Here is a 26,739-nt window from a genome sequence, read left to right as displayed (position 1 = left end):
GAGAAGTCATAAAGGGTAGGGGTTTTGCAGGAGATGGCGCCAGCAATGTGTGGCACCGAGGCCAACATTGCTAGGATGGCGACCACAGTGCAAAGCCTGGAGCACGACATCAACACCATGAGTGGTGATGTCCAAGACGTTGCTCTGACAGTGATGGCCATGGCTGAGCACCTCCACAGCATGTCCCAATCGCTGGGACACGTGTCCCTGGTGCAGGTGGACGTTGCCGAAATGCTGCGGAGCATGTCCCATTCTCAGGTGGGCATTACCGAGGCACTCCAGAGCATGTCCCAGTCACTGAGGAATGTGTCTCAGACACAGATGAACATTGCCGAGGCACTCCAGAGTGTGGCCCAGTCAGAGGGACATCGTTGAGACCGTCAACACCATGGTGCAGACAAAGGGGAGCAGCCAAGGCTGGCAGAGCCAGATGATTCAGAGGCCACTGGAGCTCACTTCAGCAACCCTTCCATTCCAAGGTGACATCCAGGTCCTACGGGCACCCGGAGCCTCCCTACAGAGAAACAATGGTGGTCACCAGCTCTCTACTCCTGACAACGGCACATCTCGGAGTCAGCGGGAGGAACAGGATGGCACAGTGAGGCATGTGTCACCTGCAAGGTGGCTGGGGCCCCCTGCCCCAGGACCTCTAGATGATGCACGCTAGGGGCATCAAAGGGCACAGGATGTGGTAAGCAGCTGGCTGCCTGCACCTCTGATGTGGAGACACCTAGATATAGCGGCAGAGCACAGAGGCCGAAGCAGTTTGAGGATCACTGAGAGGGCACTGAGGGGCAGTACCATCCAGGGGCAGGTAGGATCACGATTGTACACCATTAAAACCCGTTACACCAGAGACATGAAAAGCCTCTGTCACGTTATACCGCAGTATGGCCTGGCCTGCACCTGCACCCTGGTGCCCTCCACCCTCCCCGGACATCAATCCCCTGAGCACTGTGGTCCTAGATCTGGGCATCCCTCCCGAGGCAGACTACATGCAGGTGACGAGTGTGAGAATCCTGTCAGCAGACACACAGGAATCAGACTATGGTATGGATTGATGAGCACAGAGCTCGCCTCACAGCAGGTTATCATCACCCTCCTGCCTTGTATATTGATCTGCTGACAATGCCAACACATACCCATCACCCTGGAGTGATGTTACACAGACCCTGGGAGGGTGGAACAGGGTGATTGGGGTGGGAGAGGTTGGCGAGAATGGGTGGGTGGGGGGGTGGGGAAGAGGCCGGTCCGGGGGGGGGGGGGGCGTGTGGAAGGTGGGTGGAAAGGGGGTAGGGGCGCGATGACAGAAGATGACACATGCTATGGGAAGCGGGCAAGGATAAGGGCCTCCCTGGTCCCCCGGCATGTCGGACGCTCGGCATTGCCTGTCCTGCATCCACACCATTATGGTTCGGTTCCTCCTTGTCCTCCTCCTCAGACGAGGCTGTGTGTCCCTCCTCCTCCACCTCCAGCATGTCACCCCGCTGCTGTGCCAGATTGTGGAGGGCTCAACAGATCACCACAAACGGGCGACCCTGTGGGGGGTGTTCTCCAGTGCACCACCAGAGCGGTCAAGGTAACGGAACTGCGTTTTCAGCCGTCCGACGCACCGCTCAATGACAGCCCAGCTGGCCACGTGGGTCTCATTATATTGGCTCTCCACATTGGTCGCTGTGCTGGCGTCATTAGCCAGGACCTCAGAAGATACCCCTTATCCCTCAAGTGCCAACCCGTCATCCTGGGGTGTCCCTTGAGATGCCAGGTTCTCTGACTGTCCCAGGATGTAGCTATTGTGCACACTCCCTGGGAAGCGTGCACACACGTGCATAATCATGTACACGAGTTGGACGTTCAAGGAGTGGAATCCCTTCCTGGTGATGGAGCAGAGTCCTGATGCCCAGTCATCTTAATGGCTTGGTCCAGGTCAAAGTTTATATAGTCAGCGGCCTGGGCAAATCGCGGATCCGTGACTTGTGGGCTGGAGGTTGTAAATGCCACACACGTCCCTGTTTGAGTCCTGGGATGAACCCGAAGTGTAAACGTTCAGGTCTGCGGTGACCTTCACGGCCACCGGGAGCGGGTATCCTCCTCCTTCACATGGTGTCAAATCTGCGGAAGGAGAAGTGCTCCAAAAGCTCGTGTTTGAAACAAACTTGTTGGACTTTAACCTGGTGTTTTAAGACTTCTTACTGTGCTCACCCCAGTCCAACGCGGGCATCTCCACATCATGTATATGGCGAGACAGTTTTATGTGGAGCCTTGTCCCAAACCTGTGCTGGATATTGTTGGTAGTCTTGACCATGTATTAAAGATTTGCCGAACAGCCTCACCTCCAGCAGTACCTGTAAATCCTGACCCATGGGCAAACTAAGCCAACACCCACAACAATGACAACAGAGGAGTGAGCGTGGCATAAAAGTGTAACACCATTTAATAAAAAACATTTAAACAAGGAAAATGAGACCCGTTAAAAGGTAAGTCACATTTTAAACCAACAGCAAAAAAAGAAGCACAGGAATTATTCAAAGTGTGACAGGGGCTGAGCAGGTGCCATGAGCCGCTTGGCAGAGAGAGAGGGAGAGTGTGTGTGTCCCTTTAAGAACCTTCCCGTCTTGTTGCGAGTTGCATTTGGTGAAAACAGACGATAATGGCGATCGTGTTCGTGGCTGTCCGGGTCGTCCTGGGATTTTTCTTCATGTTGGTCGGAGCCACGAAGCTAACGGATCGTATCTCCCCCAAGCTGTACGCAGAGGCGGTGGGTATGAGAGCGAGGAGCAGCGCTGGAGGACAGCAGGCGTCCCGGGGCTTCAAAGTGTCTTGTTGCTGCTTTAGACACACATCTAACTAGTTTGGCGCTAAATTAACCGGGGGGGGGGGTAGGTGTATATTGGTGAATAACTGTTCAGTTCTGGTCTAATGTCTTTAACAAATATATAGAAACCATGAACTGCTGCAAAGCAGAATAAGGAATAAAATGGACTGGAGGTGCAGACTTGTGCAACACTTCAAACAAATGCACCGATCCGTCTGATTGTGCAACATTCCTGTTGTTTTAACGAGGTGGATTTTGCATTCACTTTAACTCAATATTTGCCATCTCCAGTGCCACACAGTTTGCTGCTTATTGCAGTCCACAGTTTGCACCAAGAGTTTCACATTTTGTTTACAAATTGGTTTCCAATTGACTTGAGATGAAGTAAGGTAAAAAGCAAATTCCTGATAAAATGGATAAAGTAAGAGTGTTTTTTAAAAAAAAAGCTTTTTTTAAGGAACTGCAAAGCAATGACAACGCACTGAAAGTCGTGGGTAACGAACCTCTCTAACCAGCGTCACTGAGAAGTTGAACTCACATTTTAAAATTTAAAAATAAACCCCCCCCCCAGGGAAAAATTATTTAAAAAGGGAAATTGCATTCGTGGGCGTTGAGGGGAAGTGAACTAAGGCGGCTGTCTTAGTTCACTAAGGGGCGGAGCATCTACAACAACAACTTGCATTTGTGTGTCTCCACTTTAAAGGAGATCAACAGAAGGGTGATCAGATAAAAATAGGACATCAAGGTAAAGATGGTGAGATTAGAAGGGGGTGGGGCGACCAAACGTTTGGTGGATCAATGCGTTTTAAGGACCCCCTTAAAAGAGAGGGAGCCTTAGGCAAAGAGCTTCCTAGGAGAATAATTAAAAAAATGAAATGAAAATAGCTTATTGTCACAAGTAGGCTTCAATGAAGTTACTATGAAAAGCCCCTAGTCACCAGGCGCCTGTTCGGGGAGGCTGGAACGGGAATTGAACCCCCGCTGCTGGTCTTGTTCTGCATTACAAGCCAGCTGTCTTAGCCCACTATGCTAAACCAGCCCCGATGGGTGTAATAATAATCACTTATTGTCACAAGTAGGCTTCAATGAAGTTACTGTGAAAAATCCCTAGTCGCCACATTCTGGCGCCTGTTCGGGGAGGCCGGTACGGGAATTGAACCTGTGCTGCTGGCATTGTTCAGTATTACAAGCTGCTGTTTAGCCCACTGTGCTAAACCAGCCCTTATTCAGTCAGCACTGGTAATAGGTAGACAGAATAGGTAAAGCATCAGGAGCATTCTTTTGTTTTATTCATTTACGGGATATGGTCATCGCTGGTTAGGCCAGCATTTATTGCCCATCCCTAGTTGCCCTTCAGTTGGTGGTGGTGTGCTGCCTTCTTGAATTGCTGCAGTCCCCGAGGTATAGGTACACCCACAGTGCTGTTAGGGAAGGAGTTGCAGGATTTTGACCCAGGGACAGTGAAGGAACAGCAATATACTTCTACGTCAGGATGGTAAGTGACTTGGAGGGGAACATTCAGGTGGTGTTGTTCCCAGGTATTTGCTGTCCTTGTCCTAGTAGTGGTTGTGGGTGTTGGAGTTGCTGCTGAAAGAACCTTGGTGAGTTCCTGCAGTGCATCTTGTAGATGGTACAGACTGTTGCCACTGTTCATCAGTGGTGGAGGGTTTGAATGTTTATGCAAGAGGTACAAATCCAGTGGGGCTCTTGTCATGGATTCTGTGGAGCTTCTTGAGAGCTTGTTGTTGGAGCTGCACTCAGCCAGGCAAGTGGAGAGAATTCCATTACACTTATACCTTGTAGGTGCTGGACAGGCTTTGGAGAGTCAGGAATTGAGTTACTCGCCACAGGATTCCTAACCTCTGACTTGCTTTTGTAGCTACAGCATTTATATGGCGAGTCCAGTTCAGTTTCTGGTCAATGGTATCACTTCAGGATGTTGATGGTGGGAGACTCAGAGATGGTAATGCCATTGACTGTCAAGGGACGATGATTACACTTCTCTTGTTGGAGTTGTCATTGCCCGGCACAACCAACTGAAAGAAAATTTGGAACAGTAAAAAACTTTCCATGTAATGAAGCTTGGGTTCCACAGTGTAAATGTGCTCTTCACTTTTCATGCACAAAACATGGAACCTGCAAAACTGCCCAAGAAAGGAAACCAGAAGATTTGATATCAGATGTTTTTGAAGGATTTTAGGGATATACTCAAGGGACTGTAGGCTGAACACTGAAGTAAGAAAATGCTCAGTACAAACTCCTGTTCGATCCATCATCAGCAAAAGATGCTTCACCTTGCTTGGACATGCTGGCCTCCCCACTCCCACTGACTTCCGCATTGCAGCTTGCCCATCAGGTCATGGATGCAGAAGAAGAGGGTGAACCAAGATGAACAGGTGCCAATCAATCAAGATCTCTAGCTGGTCAGCAGACACAGGAGCGCTGCCGGAATGCTGCCTGTGGACGGGAGAGAATGGAATGCTTCGTGTTCCGAGATTGGGGAAGCTGCAAATTCTAAATTGGAAGAGGTAAGGGAGGTGGTGAGGTAAAGTGATTAGGGATGGAATCACAGAGTGAGGGCTGGGATGGTTAAAGATATGGACTCCAGTGCTGGGATGGGAGCTGCACAAGGGACTAGAGTCAGGTGGACAGAAAGTTCTGTGGTGTGTTAAGATCCCAGACCAGACCCCAACACTTGTTAGGATACCGGACAAGAATCCCAAACACTTAAAAAAAAAAATTTGTAAAACTGTGAGAAAAGGATACTTTGCTCCAGGTGTGATTCCACTGACAAATCGGGATACGGTAAACAAACTTTATTATTTTTTTAAATTTAGAGTACCCAATTAATTTTTTTTCCAATTAAGGGGCAATTTAGGGAGCCAATCCACCTAGCTTGTACATTTTTGGGTTGTGGGGGCGAAACCCACGCAAACACAGGGAGAATGTGCAAACTCCACACGGACAGTGACAGAGCCGGGATCGAACCTGGGACCTCGGCGCCGTGAGGCCACAGTGCTAACCCACTGCTCCACCGTGCTGCCCTTACAAACTTTATTCTTAACACAGGGTTTTTTTTGGAAATAATTTTTATTGAAAAATTTTGAATTTATACAACAATAACACACCATAGTAAAATACCAAAAATACCAATAATATTAACAATCAGAAACATTCGCCCCACCTCCATGAACAACACAGCATTTTAACAACAACGCAAATTAACACAATATAAAGTTAGAGAATAGACACTACAATAAGGAACACCCCCCCTCCCCGGGTTGCTGCTGCTATTGACCAAGTTACCTATCTTTGAGCCAGGAAGTCCAGAAAAGGCTGCCATCGTTTATAGAACCCTTGTATTGATCCTCTCAGGGCAAATTTGACCCTTTCCAATTTTATAAATCCCGCCATGTCACTGATCCAGGTCTCCACACTTGGGGGCCTTGCATCCTTCCACTGTAGCAGAATCCTTCGTCGGGCTACTAGGGACGCAAAGGCCAGGATACCGGCCTCTTTCGCCTCCTGCACTCCCGGCTCTACCGCAACTCCAGAAATCGCGAGTCCCCACCCTGGTTTGACCCTGGATCCAACCACCCTCGACACCGTCCCCGCCACCCCCTTCCAGAATTCTTCCAGTGCTGGGCATGCCCAGAACATATGGGCGTGGTTCGCTGGACTCCCCGAACATCTGGTGAACCTGTCCTCACCCCCAAAGAACCTACTCATCCTAGTCCCGGACATGTGGGCCCGGTGCAGCACCTTAAACTGGATGAGACTAAGCCTCGCACATGACGAGGAAGAGTTGACTCTCTCCAAGGCATCCGCCCAAGTCCCGTCCTCTATCTGCTCCCCAAGTTCCTCCTCCCATTTAGCCTTCAGCTCCTCCACTGACGACTCCTCCACCTCTTGCATTACCTTATAGATGTCAGACACCTTCCCCTCTCCGACCCACACCCCCGAAAGCACTCTGTCCATCGTCCCCCGCGACGGCAGCAGAAGGAATCCCTCTACCTGTTGCCTAGCAAACGCCTTTACCTGCAAGTATCTGAACATGTTCCCTTGGGGAAGGCCAAATTTATCTTCCAGTTCCCCCAGGCCCGCAAACCTCCCGCCAATAAACAGGTCCCTCAATTTGCTGATGCCCGCCCTTTGCCACCCCCTAAATCCCCCATCCTTGTTCCCCGGGATGAACAGATGGTTGCCACCCAGTGGAGCCTCCATCGAGCCCCCTGTTTCCCCCCGATGCCGTCTCCACTGTCCCCAGATTCTTAGGGTCGCCGCCACCACCGGGCTCGTGGTAAACCTCTTAGGGGAGAGCGGCAACGGTGCTGTTACCATGGCACCCAGGCTCGTACCTCTACATGACGCCATCTCCATTCTTTTCCACGCCGCCCCTCCCCCCTCCATCACCCATTTACGCACCATTGACACATTGGCTGCCCAATAGTGCCCCAGAAGGTTGGGCAGCGCCATCCCGCCTCTATCCCTCCCTCGCTCCAGGAACACCCTCTTCACTCTCGGAGTCCCATGTGCCCACACAAAGCTCAAAATACTGCTAGTCACTTTCCTAAAGAAGGCCCTGGGGATAAAGATGGGCAGGCACTGAAAGAGGAACAAGAACCTCGGAAGCACCGTCATTTTGACGGACTGTACCCTCCCCGCCAACGATAATGGCAGCATGTCCCACCTCTTGAACTCCTCCTCCATCTGATCTACAAGTCTGGTGAAGTTATGCTTGTGAAGAGTCCCCCAGTCCCTGGCCACCTGCACCCCCAGGTACCTAAAGCTCTCCCCTGCCCGCCTAAGCGGGACTTAACACAGGATTAAGTTACATTAGCATCCCAGAAAATAGCTTCCAATTAATAGTTAAACAATTCTTAGAAGGAAACACTTTAACTATTAACGATACCTTCTCTATCTCCAATCAAGCAAAACCCATTACAGGTCAAAAAGCCACTTATAAATTATTGCTTGTTATGCTCTCCTTAATTACTCTGTTTTAGTTATGCTAGCTCAAGAGTCGCCAGGTATCCTTTTGATACCGCCACAAGGTTGAAAACCGAATACTGATCAAAGACTCAATACACCAGTTAGTAAGTTTGAAATCAATGCACATTTATTTACACACACAGTCAATTATACTCGTGCACAAACTCTACTCACTAAACTACAACTACTACGAAAAGCCTATACTTAGCTTCGGGTGCCCACTCAGTCAGAGGAACAATGGCCGTTGTCCGGTTCTGAGGCTGCTGGCATCGAACTTTTATAGAATAGTAGCTAGGAGCGCCTATCTCGTAGTGTGCGTTGACTTTAGACTTATTTGTCTGGTGCATGGCGGGTCTCTCGTCGCTGAGAGCCAAGGCCAAGATGATGAAGATGAAGAAGAGCGATCTGTCTTGGGGGCTCCTTTTTATACCCCAAAGAGGCTTCGCGCTCTTTTGGGCAGTCCTTGAACTTGGCTCCAATTAATTGGACCATGGCCTAATCATCTGTATTGATTTTCTCCAATAAAGGGCTGGTTGCTTGATCGCTGGGCGGGCCCTAGGTGACCGTTGGCCTGCCTTTGTTTTAGTCTCCACTGGCGCCGGGGAGTCTGCTCTGGTATCGTTTGCTTAAATGTTTCTCTTTTGTCCCCGGAGATAGCTCATTACTATGCTAATGGCTTGTAGTATTGGTCTTGTCAGGGAGCTGGAAACTCCAATCCACAGACAAACCTTGCATCTGCTTGTTTTCTTAGCATTGTCCAATTTTCCCTTTACTCTCTGCAAGTGTCCATTTTGAAATCGGGAAGTGGCCACCCCAGGTGGCTACAAAATGCAGTTAGCAAAAACAGGGATATTTGTTGCCTGTACACTTGAATATTGAGTCCTTGGGAAAACTGCTTGGCGAGAGAGAGAAACCCTTTCAGACACTGGCTGCAAGTTTTGCTGTCTTTGGGAGATTACTGCTTAACCTGACAGCCTTTGGCAAAGGTCCCTGCTCAGGCTCAAGCTCGTAGCAAAACTGAAAACTAAACTGCGTGCTACAGACCTAGCTCTTCACATTAATTACATAATGTCTTTCCCACTAACTGGGTTATGGCCATCTTACTAAGGCTAACCACAACCCTCAATTATTTGAACCCCAAGGGAAGCTTCCTTCTATAGATAAAATTCCATTATCCCTATATTGGTAAACATTATGCGTGGTTGAATGAATGATGATCACACTTTTACAACATCTTAATTGCCCCTTTTGAGGACACAGTCTGCCTGTATGTTAAACCAGGAATTTAAAGGAAAATACTGCAACAGTCGTATATATCTTAACTCAGGCTTTTAATAACATTATTGCAGCATATTTATATAATACAGTACACTCAATATAAAACATTCTCACATTTATCACGGGGGTTATAAAGTCGGAGGATATTCCAGAGTAAGCGAGGGATGAGATCAGCGAGTTCAGGGCAGGGGGACTATGGGTGTGTGGTCAATAGTTGAAGCAAAGAAGGACAATAGACTTACCTGGCTTATGTGGAGAAGATTGATGAACAATAATACATCGCCAACATTGAGGGCATTTAAAAGTTTATTGGATAAACATATGGATGATAAGGGCATAGTGTAGGTTAGATGGCCTTTAGTCTTTTTCCATGTCGGTGCAACATCGAGGGCCGAAGGGCCTGTACTGCGCTGTATCGTTCTATGTTCTATGTTCTATTACAGTCACTGAGGAAGTCGCTGATGACTTTGACAAGGGCCATTTCAGTGCTGTGGCAAGGACAGAATCTTGATTGGAGAGATGCAGTTGGGAGACAATGTCCCATTCAAGAATCTTTGAGAGGAAAGGAATATCAGAGACAGGTTGGTAGTTTGCAAGGACTGGAGTTAAGAATGGTCTTTGTGTTGGGGGTGGGATGATGATCATCATTTTGAAAGGACAGATGAGAAAAGGGAAGAGTTTTTCATGTCAATTAGTATTGGGGTGTGAGGGGGCAGTGGTCTGATTGACAGGAAAAGATGTTGGGTGATCAGCAATTTAATGTGAATGCGGTCAAAGAACCAAAGGTGGATCTCTTCCCGATTAGATGGTCGACCTTGGGATTTAAGTGTCTGGGCGTTTCAATTACTACTTTCTTCAGGGAGTGATAAAGAGCCAATTCCCCTCACTTGATTGCCAAAGCTTTGACAAAGAGTCATTCATACACAAAATGATAGCTCTGTTCTCTCCACAGATGCTTTCATACCTGATGAGATTGTCCAGCCTTTTTGTTTTTGTTTTGGATTCCAGCATCCACAGTCATTTGCTTTTAGCACAGAATATACTCCTGGCTGGCGGACTTCAATGCTCATCATCAAAAATGGCTTGGTAGCACCACTACTGACCGAGTCCTAAAGAATACAAGAGTGGGCAGCGCGGCAGCACAGTGGTTAGCACAGTTGCTTTAGAGCTCCAGTGTCCCAGGTTCGATTCCCAGCTTGGGTCACTGCGGAGTCTGCACGTTCTCCCCGTGTCTGTGTGGGTTTCTTCCGGGTGCTCCGATTTCCTCCCACAGGCCAAAGATGTACGGGTTAAGTGGATTGGCCATGCTAAATTACCACTTGGTGTTCAAAAGGTTAGATGGGGTTACGGGGTTAGGATGGTGGCATGGGCCTAGGTAGGGTGCTCGCGAGAAGTGGTGGCGCAGACTTGATGGGAGGAAGTCGGAGCACCCGGAAGAAACCCACGCAGACCGGGATAGGGTGTAGGCGTGGGATTGAGTAGGGAGCTCTTTCCAAGGGCCGGTGCAGACCCAATGGGTAGAATGGCCTCCTGCACTGTAAATACTATGATTCTATGATAATATAGCTGGCAGACTGGGTCGGTGGCAGCTGGTGAGGAAACCAGCAAGAGGGAAAAACGTACTTTATCTCATCCTCACCAATCTGCTGCCACACTGCCACAGATGCATATGTCCATGACTGTATCAGTAGGTGTGACCACCGGCCAGCATTTCTGGAGTCAAAACCCTGCCTTCACATTGAGGACACTCTCCATTGTATTGTGTGGCATTACCACGGTGCTAGATGGGATAGATTTTGAACAACCCTAGCAACTCAAAACTGAGCATCCAGGAGATGCTATGGGCTATTGGCAGTAGCAGAATTGTACTTGATCACAATCTGTCACGTCATGGCCGGCATATTCCCCACCCTACCATGACCATCCAGCTGAGGGATCAACAACGGCTCAATGAAGAGTGCAGGAGGCCACGCCAGGAAACAGGTGGTATATCTAAAAATGAGTTGACAACCTGGTGCAGCTACAATGAGGGCTACTTGCATGTCAAACAGCAGAAGCAGCAAGCGATAGACCGAGCTAAGTGATACCACAGCCAATGCATCAGATTTAAGCTCTGTAACCCTGTCATATCCTGTCGTGAATAATGATGGATAACAACTAACAGGAGGAGGCGGTTCCACAAATATCCACATCGTCAATGATGGGGAGCCCAGCACGTCAGTGCAAAAGATAAGTATGAAGCATTTGCAGCCATCTTCGGCTAGAAATATCAGTTGGAAGATCCATCTCTGCCTCTTCCTGAACTCCCCAGCATCACAGATGCCAGTCCTCAGCCAATTCCGTTCACCCCCACATGATATCAAGAAATGGCTGAAGGCACTGGATACTGCAAAAGCTATGGGTCGGACAATATTCTGGCAATAGTACTGAAGACCTATGCTCGAGAACTTGCCATGCCCTTGGCAAATCTTTCCATTGCCACTACAACATCATCTACCCAGCAACATGGAAAATTGCCCAGGAATGAACTGTCCACAAAAAGCAGGACCAATCCAACACTGCCAATTACTGCCCCATCACTCTATGCTCAACAAAGTAATGAAGATGTTGTCAACAAAGCTGCCACGTAACACTCAACAATAACCTGCTCACTGATGCTCAGTTTGGATTTTGTCATGGCCACTCAGTTCCTGAACTTGGTCCAAACATGGACAAAGAAGCTGAACTTGAGATGAGGTGAGAGTGACTACTCTCGACATCAAGGCAACGTTTGAGTTTGGCATCAAGGAGCCCTAACAAAACTGAAATCTATGGGAATTTGGGAAAACTCCTCTAGTTGGAGTCACACCTAACACAAAAATTACGATTATCTCAGTCACAGGGTGTTGCTGCAGGAGTTCCTCAGGGTAATGTCCCTGGACCCAACTACCTTCAGCTAATTCATCAACGACCTCCCTCAATTATAAGGTCTGAAGTAGGGATGTTCGCTCATGTTCAGCGCTATTAGCGTCTCAGATACTGAAGCAGTCCGTGACCATACTTGCCTGGATGAGTGCAGCTCCAAAAACACACAAGAAGTTCAGCACCATTTGGACAAAGCAACCTGCTTGATTGATACCCTTTCACCACCTTAAACATTCACTCGCTCCACCATTAGTAAGCAAGGGAGATAAGAGAGGAAGATACTATATCGATGGGGTGGGAGTTAAAAAGAGTTAAGGCATTTAGGTAACTATACTTCAAGTGGCAGTGTGCACTGGAGATGAGAAATTCCAAGTCCCTCCTTTTCTCCCTCTTCGCCACCCTCCAGATGACTGACCTTGAATTCAGAGTGATGTTTTTTGTCTTATTGATGAGTAGTTCTAATATCATCATTGGCACTCCTCAAAGCAAATAACCTACCCTCTAGTGTAGGGAGCAGTGCAGATTTATCATTTTCATGGATCTCGCTGCCTCTTCCTGTGGCCCACTGAACATTTTGAGCTGTTCAGTGCATCAGTGTAGCAGGAAAAAGAAGCAGGTATATAGAAACAACTTGGTAACTTGAACATCAGTGATCAAATCATCTTTGATATTCTTTAATTGAATGATTTGTACAGCGGTCTATACATTCGTGCCATTGCAGGTTGTCTTAATGCAGCATTTATGGGAATGTACATTGAAGATACAGTTGTGTATATTTGTACTGTAGATTTACACATTAGAGGGTTTGGGCAGCTATTTTGCGGAAGGAGTCATGGACATGGCTGTACTACACCGGGCGACAATGTAAATTAGGGTTTTCTAACTGACAATGTTAGACCTGTTCGACTTGGGCTATTGTCTTTTGTGAATGCATTGTAATATTTAGTGATTCAGGTTAATGGCTGCCTATTTTAGAGGCTGACAGTGTAATTGTCACTTATTTTGAATTTAGAATACGTTGCATTTTGAGAATTTTTGATTCTTATGGACTCTACACTGTGTAATGGATCAATTCTGTACTTTCAGTTTGTAGGTTTCCTGATCTTAATTAATTCAGTTTACCAACAAAAAGGAAGGACGGTAGAAAGAGGGAAAATCGACCGTGGATATCTAAGGAAATAAGGGAGAGTATCAAATTGAAGGAAAAAGCATACAAAGTGGCAAAGATTAGTGGGAGACGAGAGGACTGGGAAATCTTTAGGGGGCAACAGAAAGCTACTAAAAAAAAGCTATAAAGAACAGTAAGATAGATTATGAGAGTAAACTTGCTCAGAATATAAAAACAGATAGTAAAAGTTTCTACAAATATATAAAACAACAAAGAGTGGCTAAGGTCCTTTAGAGGATGAGAAGGGATATTTAATAATGGGAGATGAGGAAATGGCTGAGGAACTGAACAAGTTTTTTGAGTCAGTCTTCACAGTGGAAGACACAAATAACATGCCAGTGACTGATGGAAATGAGGCTATGACAGGTGAGGATCTTGAGATGATTGTTATCACTAAGGAGGTAGTGATGGGCAAGCTAATGGGGCTAAAGGTAGACAAGTCTCCTGGCCCTGATGGAATGCATCCCAGAGTGCTAAAAGAGATGGCTAGGGAAATTGCAAATGCACTAGTGATAATTTACTAAAATTCACCGGACTCTGGGGTGGTCCCGGCGAATTGGAAATTAGCAAACGTGACACCACTGTTTAAAAAAGGAGGTAGGCAGAAAGCGTGTAATTATGGGCCAGTTAGCTTAACATCGGTAGTAGGGGAGATGCTGGAATCTATCATCAAGGAAGAAATAGTGAGGCATCTGGATGGAAATTGTCCCATTGGGCAGACACAGCATGGGTTCATAAAGGGCAGGTCGTGCCTAAATAATTTAGTGGAATTTTTTGAGGACATTACCAGTGCGGTAGATAATGGGGAGCCAATGGATGTGGTATATCTGGCTTTCCAGAAAGCTTTTGACAAGGTGCCACACATAAGGTTGCTGCATAAGATAAAGATGCATGGCATTAAGGGTAAAGTCGTAGCATGGAAAGAGGATTGGTTAATTAATAGAAAGCAAAGAGTGGGGGTTAATGGGTGTTTCTCTGGTTGGCAATCAGTAGCTAGTGGTGTCCCTCAGGGATCAGTGTTGAGCTCACAATTGTTCACAATTTACAGGGATGATTTTGAGTTGTGGACCAAGTGCAACGTGTCCAAGTTTGCAGACGACAAGAAGATGAGTGGTAAAGCAAAAAGTGTAGAGCATACCGGAAATCTGCAGTGGGATTTGGATAGGTTAAGTGAATGGGCTAGGGTCTGGCAGATGGAATATAATATTGACAAATGTGAGGTTATCCATTTTGGTCGGAATAACAGCAAAAGGGATCATTATTTAAATGATAAAATATTAAAACATGCTGCTGTGCCCGAGAGACCTGGGTGTGCTGGTGCATGAGTCGCAAAAAGTTGGTTTATAGGTGCAACAGGTGATTAAAAAGGAAAATGGAGTTTTGTCCTTCATTGCTAGAGGGATGGAGTTTAAGACCAGGGAGGTTATGTTGCAATTGTATAAGGTGTTAGTGAGGCCACACCTGGAGTATTGTGTTCAGTTTTGGTCTCCTTACTTGAGAAAGGACGTACTGGCACTGGAGGGTGTGCAGAGGAGATTCACTAGGTTAATCTCAGAGGTGAAGGCGTTAGATTACGAGGAGAGGTTGAGTAGACTGGGACTGTACTCGTTGGAATTTAGAAGGATGCGGGGGAATCTTATAGAAACATATAAAATTATGAAGGGAATAGATAGGATAGATGCAGGCAGGTTGTTTCCACTGGCGGGTGAAAGCAGAATTAGGGGGCACAGCCTCAAAATAAGGGGAAGTAGAGTAGGACTGAGTTTAGGAGGAACTTCTTCACCCAAAGGGTTATGAATCTATGGAATTCCTTGCCCAGTGAAGCAGTTGAGGCTCCTTCATTAAATTTTTTAAAGATAAAGATAGATAGTTTTTTGAAGAATAAAGGGATTACGTTATAGTGTTCGGGCCGGAAAGTGGAGCTGAGTCCACAAAAGATCAGCCATGATCTCATTGAATGGCGGAGCAGGCTCGAGGGGCCAGATGGCCTACTCCTCCTAGTTCTTATGTTCTTGTATCACTCCTCCCTTTAAGGTGTCTTTACCTCCAAACCCCAGTATTAGAATTCGTTTGGAGGATTTCTCATTGGATAAGACATTTTATAGAATTAACATCACAATCTGTACATTCAGATACATTTCTATTCGTACAGCACTCGAGTTGATTCTTATCCAATAAATTCTGCAATCTTTAAAGCAAAAGCTAAATTTTAAGTATCATTATGTCTTATCTGCTTTTATCCGTAAGCTTTGGCAGCAACTCTCATCTGCCGTGAACTTTATGTTGCTCCTGAAATGCTGGCTCCTACAAATTGAAACTTCACTCTCAGTCACTGATCTTAGCAGACTGTTTGGCTGGTGAGCAGCCCCTGGGCCGCTTGTATTATTTCTCATGCTTTAGTAGAAATGCTTCTTACGCACTTCAGCTGCGATGCATCCTGATAGTTTGGGGGAGGCGGTGGTGTAGTGGTATTGTCACTGGGCTACGAATCCAAAGACCTAGGGCAAGATCAGGGGACTCCGGTTCAAATCCCACCATGGCACATTCAATACAAAATTCAATTAAGAAGTAACCTGGGATTAAAAGTCTAACGATGACCATGCAACCATTGTCAATTGTTGTAAATAACCATGTGATTCACTAATATCCTTTCGGGAAGGAAATCTGCCATCCTTCTTTGATCTGGCCTACACATGACTCGAGACTAACAGCAGTGGAGGGTAGTTAGGGTTGTGCAATAAATGCTGGTCCAGCCAGCGATGCCCACATCCCGAAATTTTAAAAATGAAATATTCGCAAGCAGGTTTAACTATCAAAGTTAGCATAACCTGATTTTACATGTTCGAGGTTTCTGTATGTACCTACAAAGTGACGCTAAAAGTCTTTTGATTCTCGGCCTGTTTACTGACATTTGGTTCCATTTATAAACTACCAATGGGCCATAGTCACCATTTCTACTGAGACCTGCTATCGTTTCCTGCAAACATTAATAATCTAAGAAGTGCTTGACTCGAATAAACCCTGGCCAGGAATCTCCGAGCCGCAATCCCGCTCGGTGCGGGGGCGGAGAATGAGGCGTCAGACCCATGATCGGGTCCGACGCCTTCGCGCGATTCTCCGGGGACTGGAGAATAGCCACCAATCACGGCGCATGGTCGACACGGCGCCGGTCAGGGGCCATTGAAAGAGGCCCCCGCGGCGATCCTCCGCTGACAACTGGCCGAGTTCCCGCCGGCGTGGTTCGCTCATGGTTCCACCCGGCGGGCACTCGGAGTGGCGGCTGCAGACACAGTCCGCGGCCGCCCTGGTGGAGGTGGGGGGATCCGTCACCGGGGAGGGGGGTGGGGGGTCGACTGGGTCAACCACGTTGTGCCGGGCCACGCGGACCCGCAGTCGGAAGTGCAGGGTCCCATATCAGCAGCCGGAGCCGCGTGGAGTACTCCGGGGCCCTGCAAGCCCCCTTCAAAACGGGGAATCACTCTGGATTTTCTCCAGGTAAGTCCAGAGTGATTTGCTCCCGTTATCCCGTGGGCGTGGGGACATAGTCCCATTCACAGAGAATTCCACCACCTGATCTGGCCTGAATTCCACTGTTCTAAAACCTGGTCAAATTTATTTTCCCATAACACAAAATTAAAACCGGATCAGTGCTTGTGACTTCAGCAAGAAAAGAAAGATAATAGATAACTTATTTGATCTATTGATCTCTCACAGGGGGTTTCCTTTTTTAAATTTAGAGTACCCTTTTTTTTTCCAATTAAGGGGTAATTTAGCGTGACCAATCCACCTACCCTGCACATCTTTGGGTTGGGGTGAGACCCACGCAGACATGGGGAGAATGTGCAAATTCCACACGGACAGTGATCCAGGGTCGGGATCAAACCTGGCTCCTCAGCCCCGTTAAGCAGCAGTGCTAACCACTGAGTCACCGTGCAGCCCCTTCTCACAGATTTCCTCATGTTCATTAGATGTTCACTGCTGTGCACCTGAAGGAAATTTTAGTCCATCTGTTTTCAGTTTCCTTACTTGTTCTCCTTTGTTTTCCAGTACAGGCTGGCTGCTATTTGCTGCGTTCCATATGGTCGACAGTCTCTTCTCATCTTGTGCCATCTATTTGCCCTTTGCCCTCACTCCACCCTTGGGTTCACCATCTATATCTTGAGTAGGGAATTATTTATCTGGCTATACCACCAGGTTTTCTAGAACATTGCGCACGGTTGCAATCTGCACTGATTTACGGACACAGGTTTGAAACTATTATCAGTGTGGCCACTGAACAAGTATGTTGCATTCATTGTTCCAGTTTCCACAAGCTGCATATGGTGGGCCATTATAACTTTGATTCTGTGCTCTGCTATTGTTGGAACGAGAAAGAGGAGCAAGCCTGAGTGAGCAGGGAAAGCCTTTTATTTTGGAACTCTCTGGAAAAGCAAATTTGACAAATGGTTAAACAGAAGAGTTCATGTTTTTGTGCATGTTAATGATTATATCTCGCTCTGTGCTGGAAGTGAACAAATGTTTCAGCAGCTTGAAGTGATATTGTCTGGTAGTCTAAGATGGCCATTGTGGCATTTTCTCCATTGCATTAAGTAGCTGCTAAAGCTTGGCTTGTAGGGAGGAAACAAAACAACTAGACTTTGGGGGAATGTTTCATCTGTCAAAGCTACTTACTGTGCAGAGTTTCCCTATTAATTGAAAATTTGGTTCACCTCACCGGGTCTTAACCCAAATTCAGGCAGCTGATTCTGAAACAATCCCTTTATTGTGCAATTAAGGGAGGTGTGAGATTATGATAGAAGAGAACAGACTAATTATTCATGAGCTATGGCCCCTGCATGTGTGGCAGTAAATGTGGATGAATCCAAAAATGATGAAAGCAGCCTCTATGCTGACAGTTGTTTATTAAAAGTAAGGCCATAATTATTAGTGTCCAAATATTTACCTTGATTGAATAACATTTCTTCATTCATTAAAAGAGAAGGCAAATGCTTCATGTGCATGTGCTAAGTATTGATCTTCTAATATATTCTTCTGGCATCGTTTCGCACTTGAGTCTTGGTTAATGACCAGTGAAAGTAAGTCTCACTTTGGTGGGTTCAGACTTTGACTGTTCATGGATTTGTTTGTCAGCAATTCTAATGCTAAGAGTGCTGATGGAGCTTTTGGCAGCCTCTCACTTAACTGAGATAGAACTATTGATTACGGCTTTGCTATTTGAACTTCATTTCGGACAGATTGACAGTTAGTTGGCCCGATACCAAGGAGACTCGAGGGCATTGCTTATTGCTCAGTTAGAGTGGGCGAAGGAACTTCTTTGATGTAAATGATTTCCATCAATACTGCATTCATTATGTTGTTTGTTTAAAAAAAACTCTCTTAAGTGATTATTCACCAGAAACGGGCTTCATTAGTGCACCCTGCACTATGAGGTATTCTGGCCAGATTTATGTCTGTCTGTAGTGAGATTACCCAATTTTAGCCAGTGCAACTGTTTTTAAAAATAAATTTAGAGGACCCAATTTTTTCCAATTAAGGGATTGCGTTGTCGGGGGGGGGGGGGGGGGGGGGGGGGGGGGGGGGGGGGGGGGGGGACGGACCCGCACAAACACACACGGGGAGAATGTGCAAACTCCAAACGGACAGTGACCCAGAGCCAGGATCGAACCTGGGACCTTGGCGCCGTGCGACTGCAGTGCTAACCACTGCGCCACCATGCTGCCCTGTCAGTTCAACTGTTGAGGTGCTACAGTTAGTGAGGGGTGTCGAGAAGAAAACCTCCTGGCACCTGTGCACGCTGTAGCGAAGCAGTACAGGTGTGAATTCAGCAGGTATCAGAGTGGCCTGGAGCACTGAGAATTTAGTTGCAAGCCATGAGTAAGTCTTGTTAAGCTTTCAGGCTTGTTTAGAAGACCACATATCATTATAATAGTGTTGGTGCCAGCTTTGCTCATTTTCCTTTCTTTGGACTGGGATCAGTAGAAGCTTTATACCCACAGGAAGTCTTCAAAGTGGCAAAAGCTTTTCAATTTTTCCCCAATTATTTTTTTTAGTTGGGGGCTGCTGATGTTATGGACTTCAGATTATTTTTGATATTAAAATCGTAAACTGTTAGAAAATGATTTTAGGCAGCCAATTATGGGTAGATGTTTGTGCTAAATTTGCTATTTGAAGTGTTTGTATGGTGCAAGATTAAAAAGGAGGAATCGACAGGCCTCCAAACATACATGCAGGCCTTGGATCAGCTACTGGCCAATGATTGAGAATACTGGCTCCACCTCGTGTAGTCCAGCAGGATGTCAGTTGCAAGATACTGTTGCCATTTGGAGCAAACTTGCCTGCAGGCAAATTGTAACTCGGGGATGGTTGTGCTGAGCTGTGCCTTGTAACAGCAAACTCTGCAAAATCAGTCAATGTGCTGCTCACCACTGACTCAGACAGATGCCTGATGCCTCCCAGTCTCTCTTCACAATGAACAACAGAGCACAACTGGCCTTTTTCTTTTAGCGTGTGCAGTAATCATCAAGCCAGGCAATATTTTCTGTAGCGACTAAATGGAGCCCTCCGCTGAATTTTGTCAGGGGACCGTTTTCAGTGATGTGAGTCATTGATTGGGGTGCACCACGACTGCAGCCCAGGTTCACTGCGAGGCCCCACTTGTGCCCATTTGCTGCACAAGGGCCTTAGCCAGTGCAGAAATAGTTGAGGAGTGCCCAATGTTGGCGCGACAGGTTGAAGCCGGGTGGGTGGGCTGTGGGATCTGTGATTAGAAAGCTGTGTTTTTTAATAAATTGCCAATTAATTTTTTCCAATTAAGGGGCAATTTGGCATAGCCAATCCACCTACCCTGACCATCTTTGGGTTGTGGGAGGCGAAACCCACGCAAACACGGGGAGAATGTGCAAATTCCGCACGGCCAGTGACCCAGAGCCGGGATAGAATCTCTGACCGTGGCGGTGTGAGGCAGCAGTGCTAACCACTGCCCCACCGTGCTGTCCCGAGGAAGCTGTTTTTAACGGTGGTGTGTTGGTTCCATTCCTGCCTCCAGAGGGCCTTTGCTGTTATTCCTTGGCATGATGGTCTTAGTCATACAGACTTGCATGATGGGAGGCGAGCAGCGGGTGGATTGATAAGGTCCTTGTGTAGCGGCAGGTTTGGGTTGATGTAAACCTTCTCGAGGAGCTTTCATGTTGCACCATCCCTCATTCTGTGAGGGAGTGGGATGTTGGTCAGGACTGGGAGCTGGGAGAGTTGAGTTGATCGAAGGGTACCCGCGATGATACACGTTGTTGTGTTGAGCTGGGTATCTACAAGACTGGTGTGGGATGAATTGTACCAAACTCGTGCACAGTCAAGTAGACAATGACCAGAGCTGAGGTCCTTAACGTTTGAGCATCTGCACCCCATGGAGAGCCAGCAGGTTTGTTGAGGAGGTTGTTTTGCATTGTCTGATGCATTTCACAAAATGTGAAAGGTCGTTGATGGCTGCTTAGTGCCCACCCTGGGTGTTAGTAGGTGACCATGTTTCTGCGCAGTGGTATGCCTGAAATTCCTGGGAGACGTGAACATGGCAATTTATGTGGAGGGTGGGAGGAATGTGAAAGCTGTGGGGGAGGAATGCAGGCAAGGTGGGGTGGGGGTGGGGGAGGGGGGGGGCAACATTTCTGTTAATTGTTGCAAGAGGACCTCATTGTCGTTTTTTTTCTTCTGATCTCAGCTTGTCACGTCCTTTTATAATCTGTCACCTTCTCCCTTGTTCACTCCCTATTTGTAGACCGCATACAGCTAGCCTTCCACCTTCTGTTGGGCATGGTAAACAGCCAGCTTGTATGAGGTGCCCTCTATGCAACCCTGTCTGTAGCACCTTGTACACGACAGTTCCAGCCAGCAATTAGAGTTGGAGCCAGCGTTGTGCCATCGCTCGCCTACAGCCTCTGTCTCACACCTCAGCATTATATATTTTGAAAAGGCAAAAAAGGTTTTAGAATATTGAAGAGGAAACACACTCTTGCAAAATGCCTGTTCGTGTGGCCATTGCATCTTTAAATGCTGCCAACGTTTCCCAGTGGGTTTTCTTCCTTTAATTTGTCTGTTGCCACAGCAAGTTCAAAGTGGGTTTGAGTGCTGGGAGCAGATTGATTTCAATATGCTCTCTCCAAGTTATAGAACAGTGTCATGTGAGAGTACCTTTAAGAAATGGGTGTTTATTACTGCAGTGATGTCAGAGAGGGGATGGTGCTGGGCTGTCTGTCAGCTTTTTACTTTTGTTTCAGGCTGTTTGCTGAAGGGTGTGTTTTAGTTTCATTTTCAGAGCTGGATAGCTGCAGTCACAGCCAGAAGGTGTATTAGAGTCTCTCTCTGTAATCTAAAGACTGTAAATCGATCTTGGTGATTTAAAACTGATAACAGTCGTGTCTTTAACATAATGTGTTTCTGGTAAAAGGTGTTTTAAGTCTCATGGATGTTAAAAGGAAAGCTTAAAGGATTACTTAGTGTTGTATTCTTTGGGGGTTGTATTTGAATTAATGGTTGCTAAGATGTTCACTGTATGTTTTAAAAAGGTTAACTTGAGTTCATAGAATAAACATTGTTTTGGGGGTAGAGACGGTCACACGCAGTACCTTACGGACAGAGACTAAAGCAGACTGTTAGATTTGGCAAAAACATTGCAGTTAACATTACCCGACAAAATGTGAAATGATGAGGTCATTATGGCGGTGGCTAAGCATTTAAAGTTGCCTGAGATACAGTTTGACTCATTGGAAATGTCAAAAATTCAGTTACAATTTAACAAATGGAACATGAGAAAGAATTAAAACAGCTTGAATATGAAAGAGAGAGAGAAAAAAGAGAGAGAAAGAGAGAGGAAAAAGAGAGAGAAGAAAAGAAAACAGAAAGAACAGCCCTAGCAGAACAAAAAGAAAGAGAGAGGAAAAAGAAAGAGAGAAGAAAAAGAGAGAAGAAAGGAGAAAATAAAGAATAGCCCTCACAGAAGAAAGAGAAAGGGAGATATAAATCAGGGAAAAAGGATAAAGAGAGAGTTTGAACTTCAGAAAATGGCCATGAAACATGACAGTCAGTTAAAATTGGCAGAGGTAAAGGAAAACGTACAGTTGGTGGATAATGATGAGGATAGTGAGAAAAAGCGTCACGGTCAAAGGCTTGATGGGAATCTCTTTAAATATGTCCAAGCATTGCCAAGGTTTGATGAGAAGGAGGGAGAAGCCTTTTTCATTTTATTTGAGAAGGTAGCTAAACAAATGAAATGGCCACAGGACATGTGGCTGATTCAAACAAAGCTGGTAGGTAGGGCCATTGAAGTGTTTGCATCACTACCGGAGGAGGTATCTGAGACGTATGAGGAGGTGAAAAAATCCATCTCAGGTGCATATGAACTAGTGTCTGAAGCCTACAGACAAAGGTTTAGAAATTTAAGAAATAATTTGGTCAAACGTACATGGAGTTTGAAAGGCTCAAACAGAGTAAATTTGACAATGGATAAGGGCTTTGAAAATAGACCAAACGTATGAAGTTCTCAGAGAAATTATACTTTTGGAGGAGTTTAAAAATTCAATTCCTGATGTAATGAGAATTCATGTGGAAGAGCAGAGGGTTAAAACTGCGAGATTAGCAGCAGAAATGGCAGATGATTGAGAATTAGTTCATAAATCAAAGCTTGGTTTCCGATATCAGTTTCAGCCTGTGAGGGATAGAAACTGGGGACATGAGAAATACTCAAGTGGTAAAGTAAAGATGATCTGATGGGAGATAATAAGGAGAGTGTACCTCAGATTGAAAAAGAAATCCAGGAGGGTGGAAAAGAAATGAAAAGTTTCAAATGTTTTCACTAATAAACTAGACCATGTAAATTCAGTGTTGGTGGTTGAAGAAAAGTACTGGGAAGGCTGATGTGGTAAAACAGGATAAGACAGTAGGGTTTGTTAAAGTGGTAAAGGAAAGCCCAAGTGAAGCGAAGGAGGTGCAAAATATTGTACAACTTTATCAAGAGGTGATTGATGAGAAGGTGCCAGATCTCTTTAAAGAATTTCCTTGTGTGGGTAAAGTTTACTGATGTATATCAGGAGGAGCAGGTAAAGAAGTCACAATTTTAAGAGATACGGGAGCTAGTCAATCTTTAATGGTAAGAGATGAGGAGTTATGCAGTTTGGGAAGAATGTTGCCAGAAAAGGTGATAATATGTGGAATTCAGGGTGAGAGGAGTTGTGTTCCATTATATAAGGGAAGGTTGGAAAGACCAGAGAAGAGTGGTGAAGTGGTAGTAGGAGTAACAGAGAAACTATCTTGTCCAGGAATACAGTTTATCTTGGGTAATGATATAGCTGGATCGCAGGTGAGAGTGATGCCTACTGTGGTGGATAAGCCAGTGGAAAATCAGACAACGAAAGCGTTGAAGGACGAATATACTGGGATTTTTTCCGGATAGTGCTGTAACAAGGTCACAGTTTAAGACAATGGGAGAAATCAAAGAGTGAAGATGAGATTGAAGTGCAATTATCAGAAACGATTTTTGATCAGATGGTTGAAAAAGAACAAGAACAGGTGGAGGCTGAGGCGGATATTTTTAGCTAAGGAAAATTGGCGGAGTTACAACAGAAAGATGTAGAAATAAAACGGATGTATCAGAAAGCATAAACGGAAGAGGAATCTGAGTGTATACCAGAGTGTTATTACTGTAAAAGTGATGTCTTGATGAGTAATTGGAGACCTTTACATATGCAGGCGGATGAAAAGTGGGCAGAAGTTCATCAAGTAGTATTGCCGGTAGGGTATAGAAAGGAGGTGTTGTGAGTTGCACATGAGGTACCAGTTGGAGGTCATTTGGGAATAAGGAAAACTCAAGCTAAAATCCAGAAACATTTTATTGGCCTGGACTACATAAAGATGTAGTTAAATTTTGTCAATCATGTCACACATGTCAAGTGATAGGGAAACCTCAATCAGTGATAAAACCAACGCCCTTAATACTCATTCCAGCATTTGAGGAACCTTTTACAAGGGTCCTAATTGATTGCGTGGGACCGTTCCTAAAACAAATAGTGGGAATCAATATCTTTTGACGATAGTGGATGTGTCTACTAGGTTTCCAGAGGCCATTCCAGTACGTAATATTACAGCTAAAAAGATTGTGGAGGAGTTACTTAAATTCTTTACTAGATATGGACTACCCACAGAAATACAATCGGATCAAGGATCAAATTTTACCTTAATGTTATTCAAAGATGTTATGAATAGCTTAGGAATAAAACAATTTAAATCAACTGCGTACCATCCAGAATTGCAGGGAGCGTTAGAAAGGTGGCATCAGACATTAAAGACAATGTTGAGGGCTTATTGTCACGATTATCCAGTGGATTGGGATAAAGGAATCCCATTCGCATTGTTTGCAATTAGGGATGCACCTAATGAGTCAACCAAATTTAGTCCGTTTGAACTATTTTTTGGTCATGAGGTAAGAAGACCACTTAAATTGATTGAGGAAAAATTGGTGAGTGAGAAATCGGAAATTACGTTATTGGATTACATGTCAAATTTTAGGGAACAATTAAACAGAGCAGGTGAATTGGCTAGACAGCATTTGAAAGTTGCACAAAATGTGATGAAACGGGTAGCGGACAAGAAATCCAAAGTTCGTAGTTTTGCCAGTGGAGATAAAGTTTTAGCGTTGTTCCCGGTGAACCTTTTAAAAGGTGAACCTTTAAAAGCAAGGTTTTGTGGACCTTATCAAATTGAAAGGAAATTAAGTGAGGTGAATTATATGGTAAAAACACCAGCTAGAAGGAAAATTCACCAAGTGTGTCATGTGAATATGCTTAAAAGGTACTTTGAAAGGGAAGGAGAGAAAAAGGAGGAGGTTTTAATGATTCGAACTCAAAGTGATGAACCAAATCCAGATGTCTGTGAATTTGACACGTCAAATTAAATTGGAAAACGAGGATGTTCTTAAAAATTGGGATAAATTGTTGAGTTACCTTCCAGAGGAAAAATGGACTGACCTGAAAGAGTTATTGATATCACATGGGCAAGTTTGTAGAGATAAATTGGGAAGTACTAAAATGGCTATACATGATGTAGATGTGGGAAATGCTGTTCCAATTAAACAACATCCATACAGACTTAACCCTTTAAAATTGGCACAGGTTAACAAAGCGATTGAGAGTATGCTTAAAAATGGCATAATTGAAGTGGGTTGCAGCCAATGGAGCTCACCCATAGTGATGGTACCTAAACCAGACAGTACCCAACGGTTGTGTGTGGACTATAGAAATGTTAATGCAGTTACAAGGATGGACTCTTATCCTATCCCACGTTTGGAGGATTGCATTGAGAAAGTGGGACAATCAGTTTTTAATTTCCAAACTGGATTTACTTAAAGGTTACTGGCAGGTACCTTTATCCGAAAGGGCGAAGGAGATTTAAGTTGTTGTGACTCCACATGGTGTATGCCAATTCAAAATTATGCCATTTGGCATGAAAAACACCCCAGCCACATTTCAATGGTTAACTAACAAAGTTGTTTCAGGATTACCCAATTGTGCGGTATACATCGACGATCTGGTAATTTTCAGCCAGACATGGAAAGAACATTTAAAATATCTGATGGAGTTATTCGATTGACTTCAGGAGGCGGGTTTGGTGGTAAACCTAGCCAAAAGTGAATTTGGAAAAGCCCAAGTCACTTTTCTTGGCCATATAATCGGACAGGGTCGAATGGTCCCACGGGATGTGAAAAAAAAAGTTATTGGGGAGTTTCCGATACCCTCTACTCGACGGGAAATAATGCGATTTCTTGGTAAGAGTGGTTTTTACCACACATTTGTGCTGAATTTCAGCAGTGTGGTCGCTCCACTGACGGACTTGCTCAAGAAGCGTAACAAATTTCAGTGGACAGCGGAGTGTCAACAAGCATTTGACGGCCTGAAGGCTGTGTTTTTTTTTTCTTTTTATAAATTTAGATTACCCAATTATTTTTTCCAATTAAGGGGCAATTTAGTGTGGCCAATCCACCTACTCTGCACATTTTTGGGTTGTGGGGGCGAAACCCACGCAGACACGGGGAGAATGTGCAAACTCCACACGGACAGTGACCCAGAGCCGGGATCGAACCTGGGACCTCAGCGCCATGAGGCGGTTGTGCTAACCACTAGGCCACCGTGCTGCCCCCTGAAGGCTGTGTTAACCACTGCTCCTGTCTTAGCCGTCTCAAATTATACAAAACCATTCAAAGTGGCGGTTGATGTGAGTGATGTGGGTGTAGGTGCGGTGCTTCTACAAGACGACGACGAAGGGCAAGAGTGGCCTATTGGCTATTTTTCAAAGAAATTGAATTCCCATCAGAAAAAGTATTCAACGATTGAGAAGGAGACGTTGAGTTTGGTGCTAGCTTTGCAACATTTTCACATTTATGTGACTTGCAATCCGTCTGACACCATTATATATACTGATCATAATTCTTTGACGTTTTTGGAGCGATTCCAGAATAACAATGCAAGGCTGTTTCACTGGAGTTTATTGTTACAGCCATTTCATTTAAAAATAGTACATGTAGCAGGATGAGAAAACGTTA

At 45.4% G+C, this 26,739-nt stretch overlaps 1 protein-coding gene across 2 annotated transcripts in view; it reads left to right on the top strand.

The window, feature by feature from the left end:
* The first annotated feature begins 2,556 nt into the window (after positions 1–2,556).
* Positions 2,557–26,739, top strand: part of LOC119968041 (transmembrane protein 35B-like) — an 89,987-nt gene continuing 65,804 nt past the window's right edge. For both annotated transcript variants that reach the window (XM_038801141.1, XM_038801149.1), the window contains exon 1: positions 2,557–2,758. In XM_038801141.1, the coding sequence (XP_038657069.1) occupies positions 2,651–2,758 (108 nt within the window). In that variant the 5' untranslated portion in view covers positions 2,557–2,650. The remainder of the gene's footprint in view (positions 2,759–26,739) is intronic.

Source organism: Scyliorhinus canicula, chromosome 1, assembly GCF_902713615.1.
Source record: "Scyliorhinus canicula chromosome 1, sScyCan1.1, whole genome shotgun sequence".
In the NCBI taxonomy this organism is placed as follows: domain Eukaryota; kingdom Metazoa; phylum Chordata; class Chondrichthyes; order Carcharhiniformes; family Scyliorhinidae; genus Scyliorhinus; species Scyliorhinus canicula.
The sequence above is the reverse complement of the archived record's forward strand: the minus strand, read 5'-3'. Positions and strand labels throughout refer to the sequence as shown.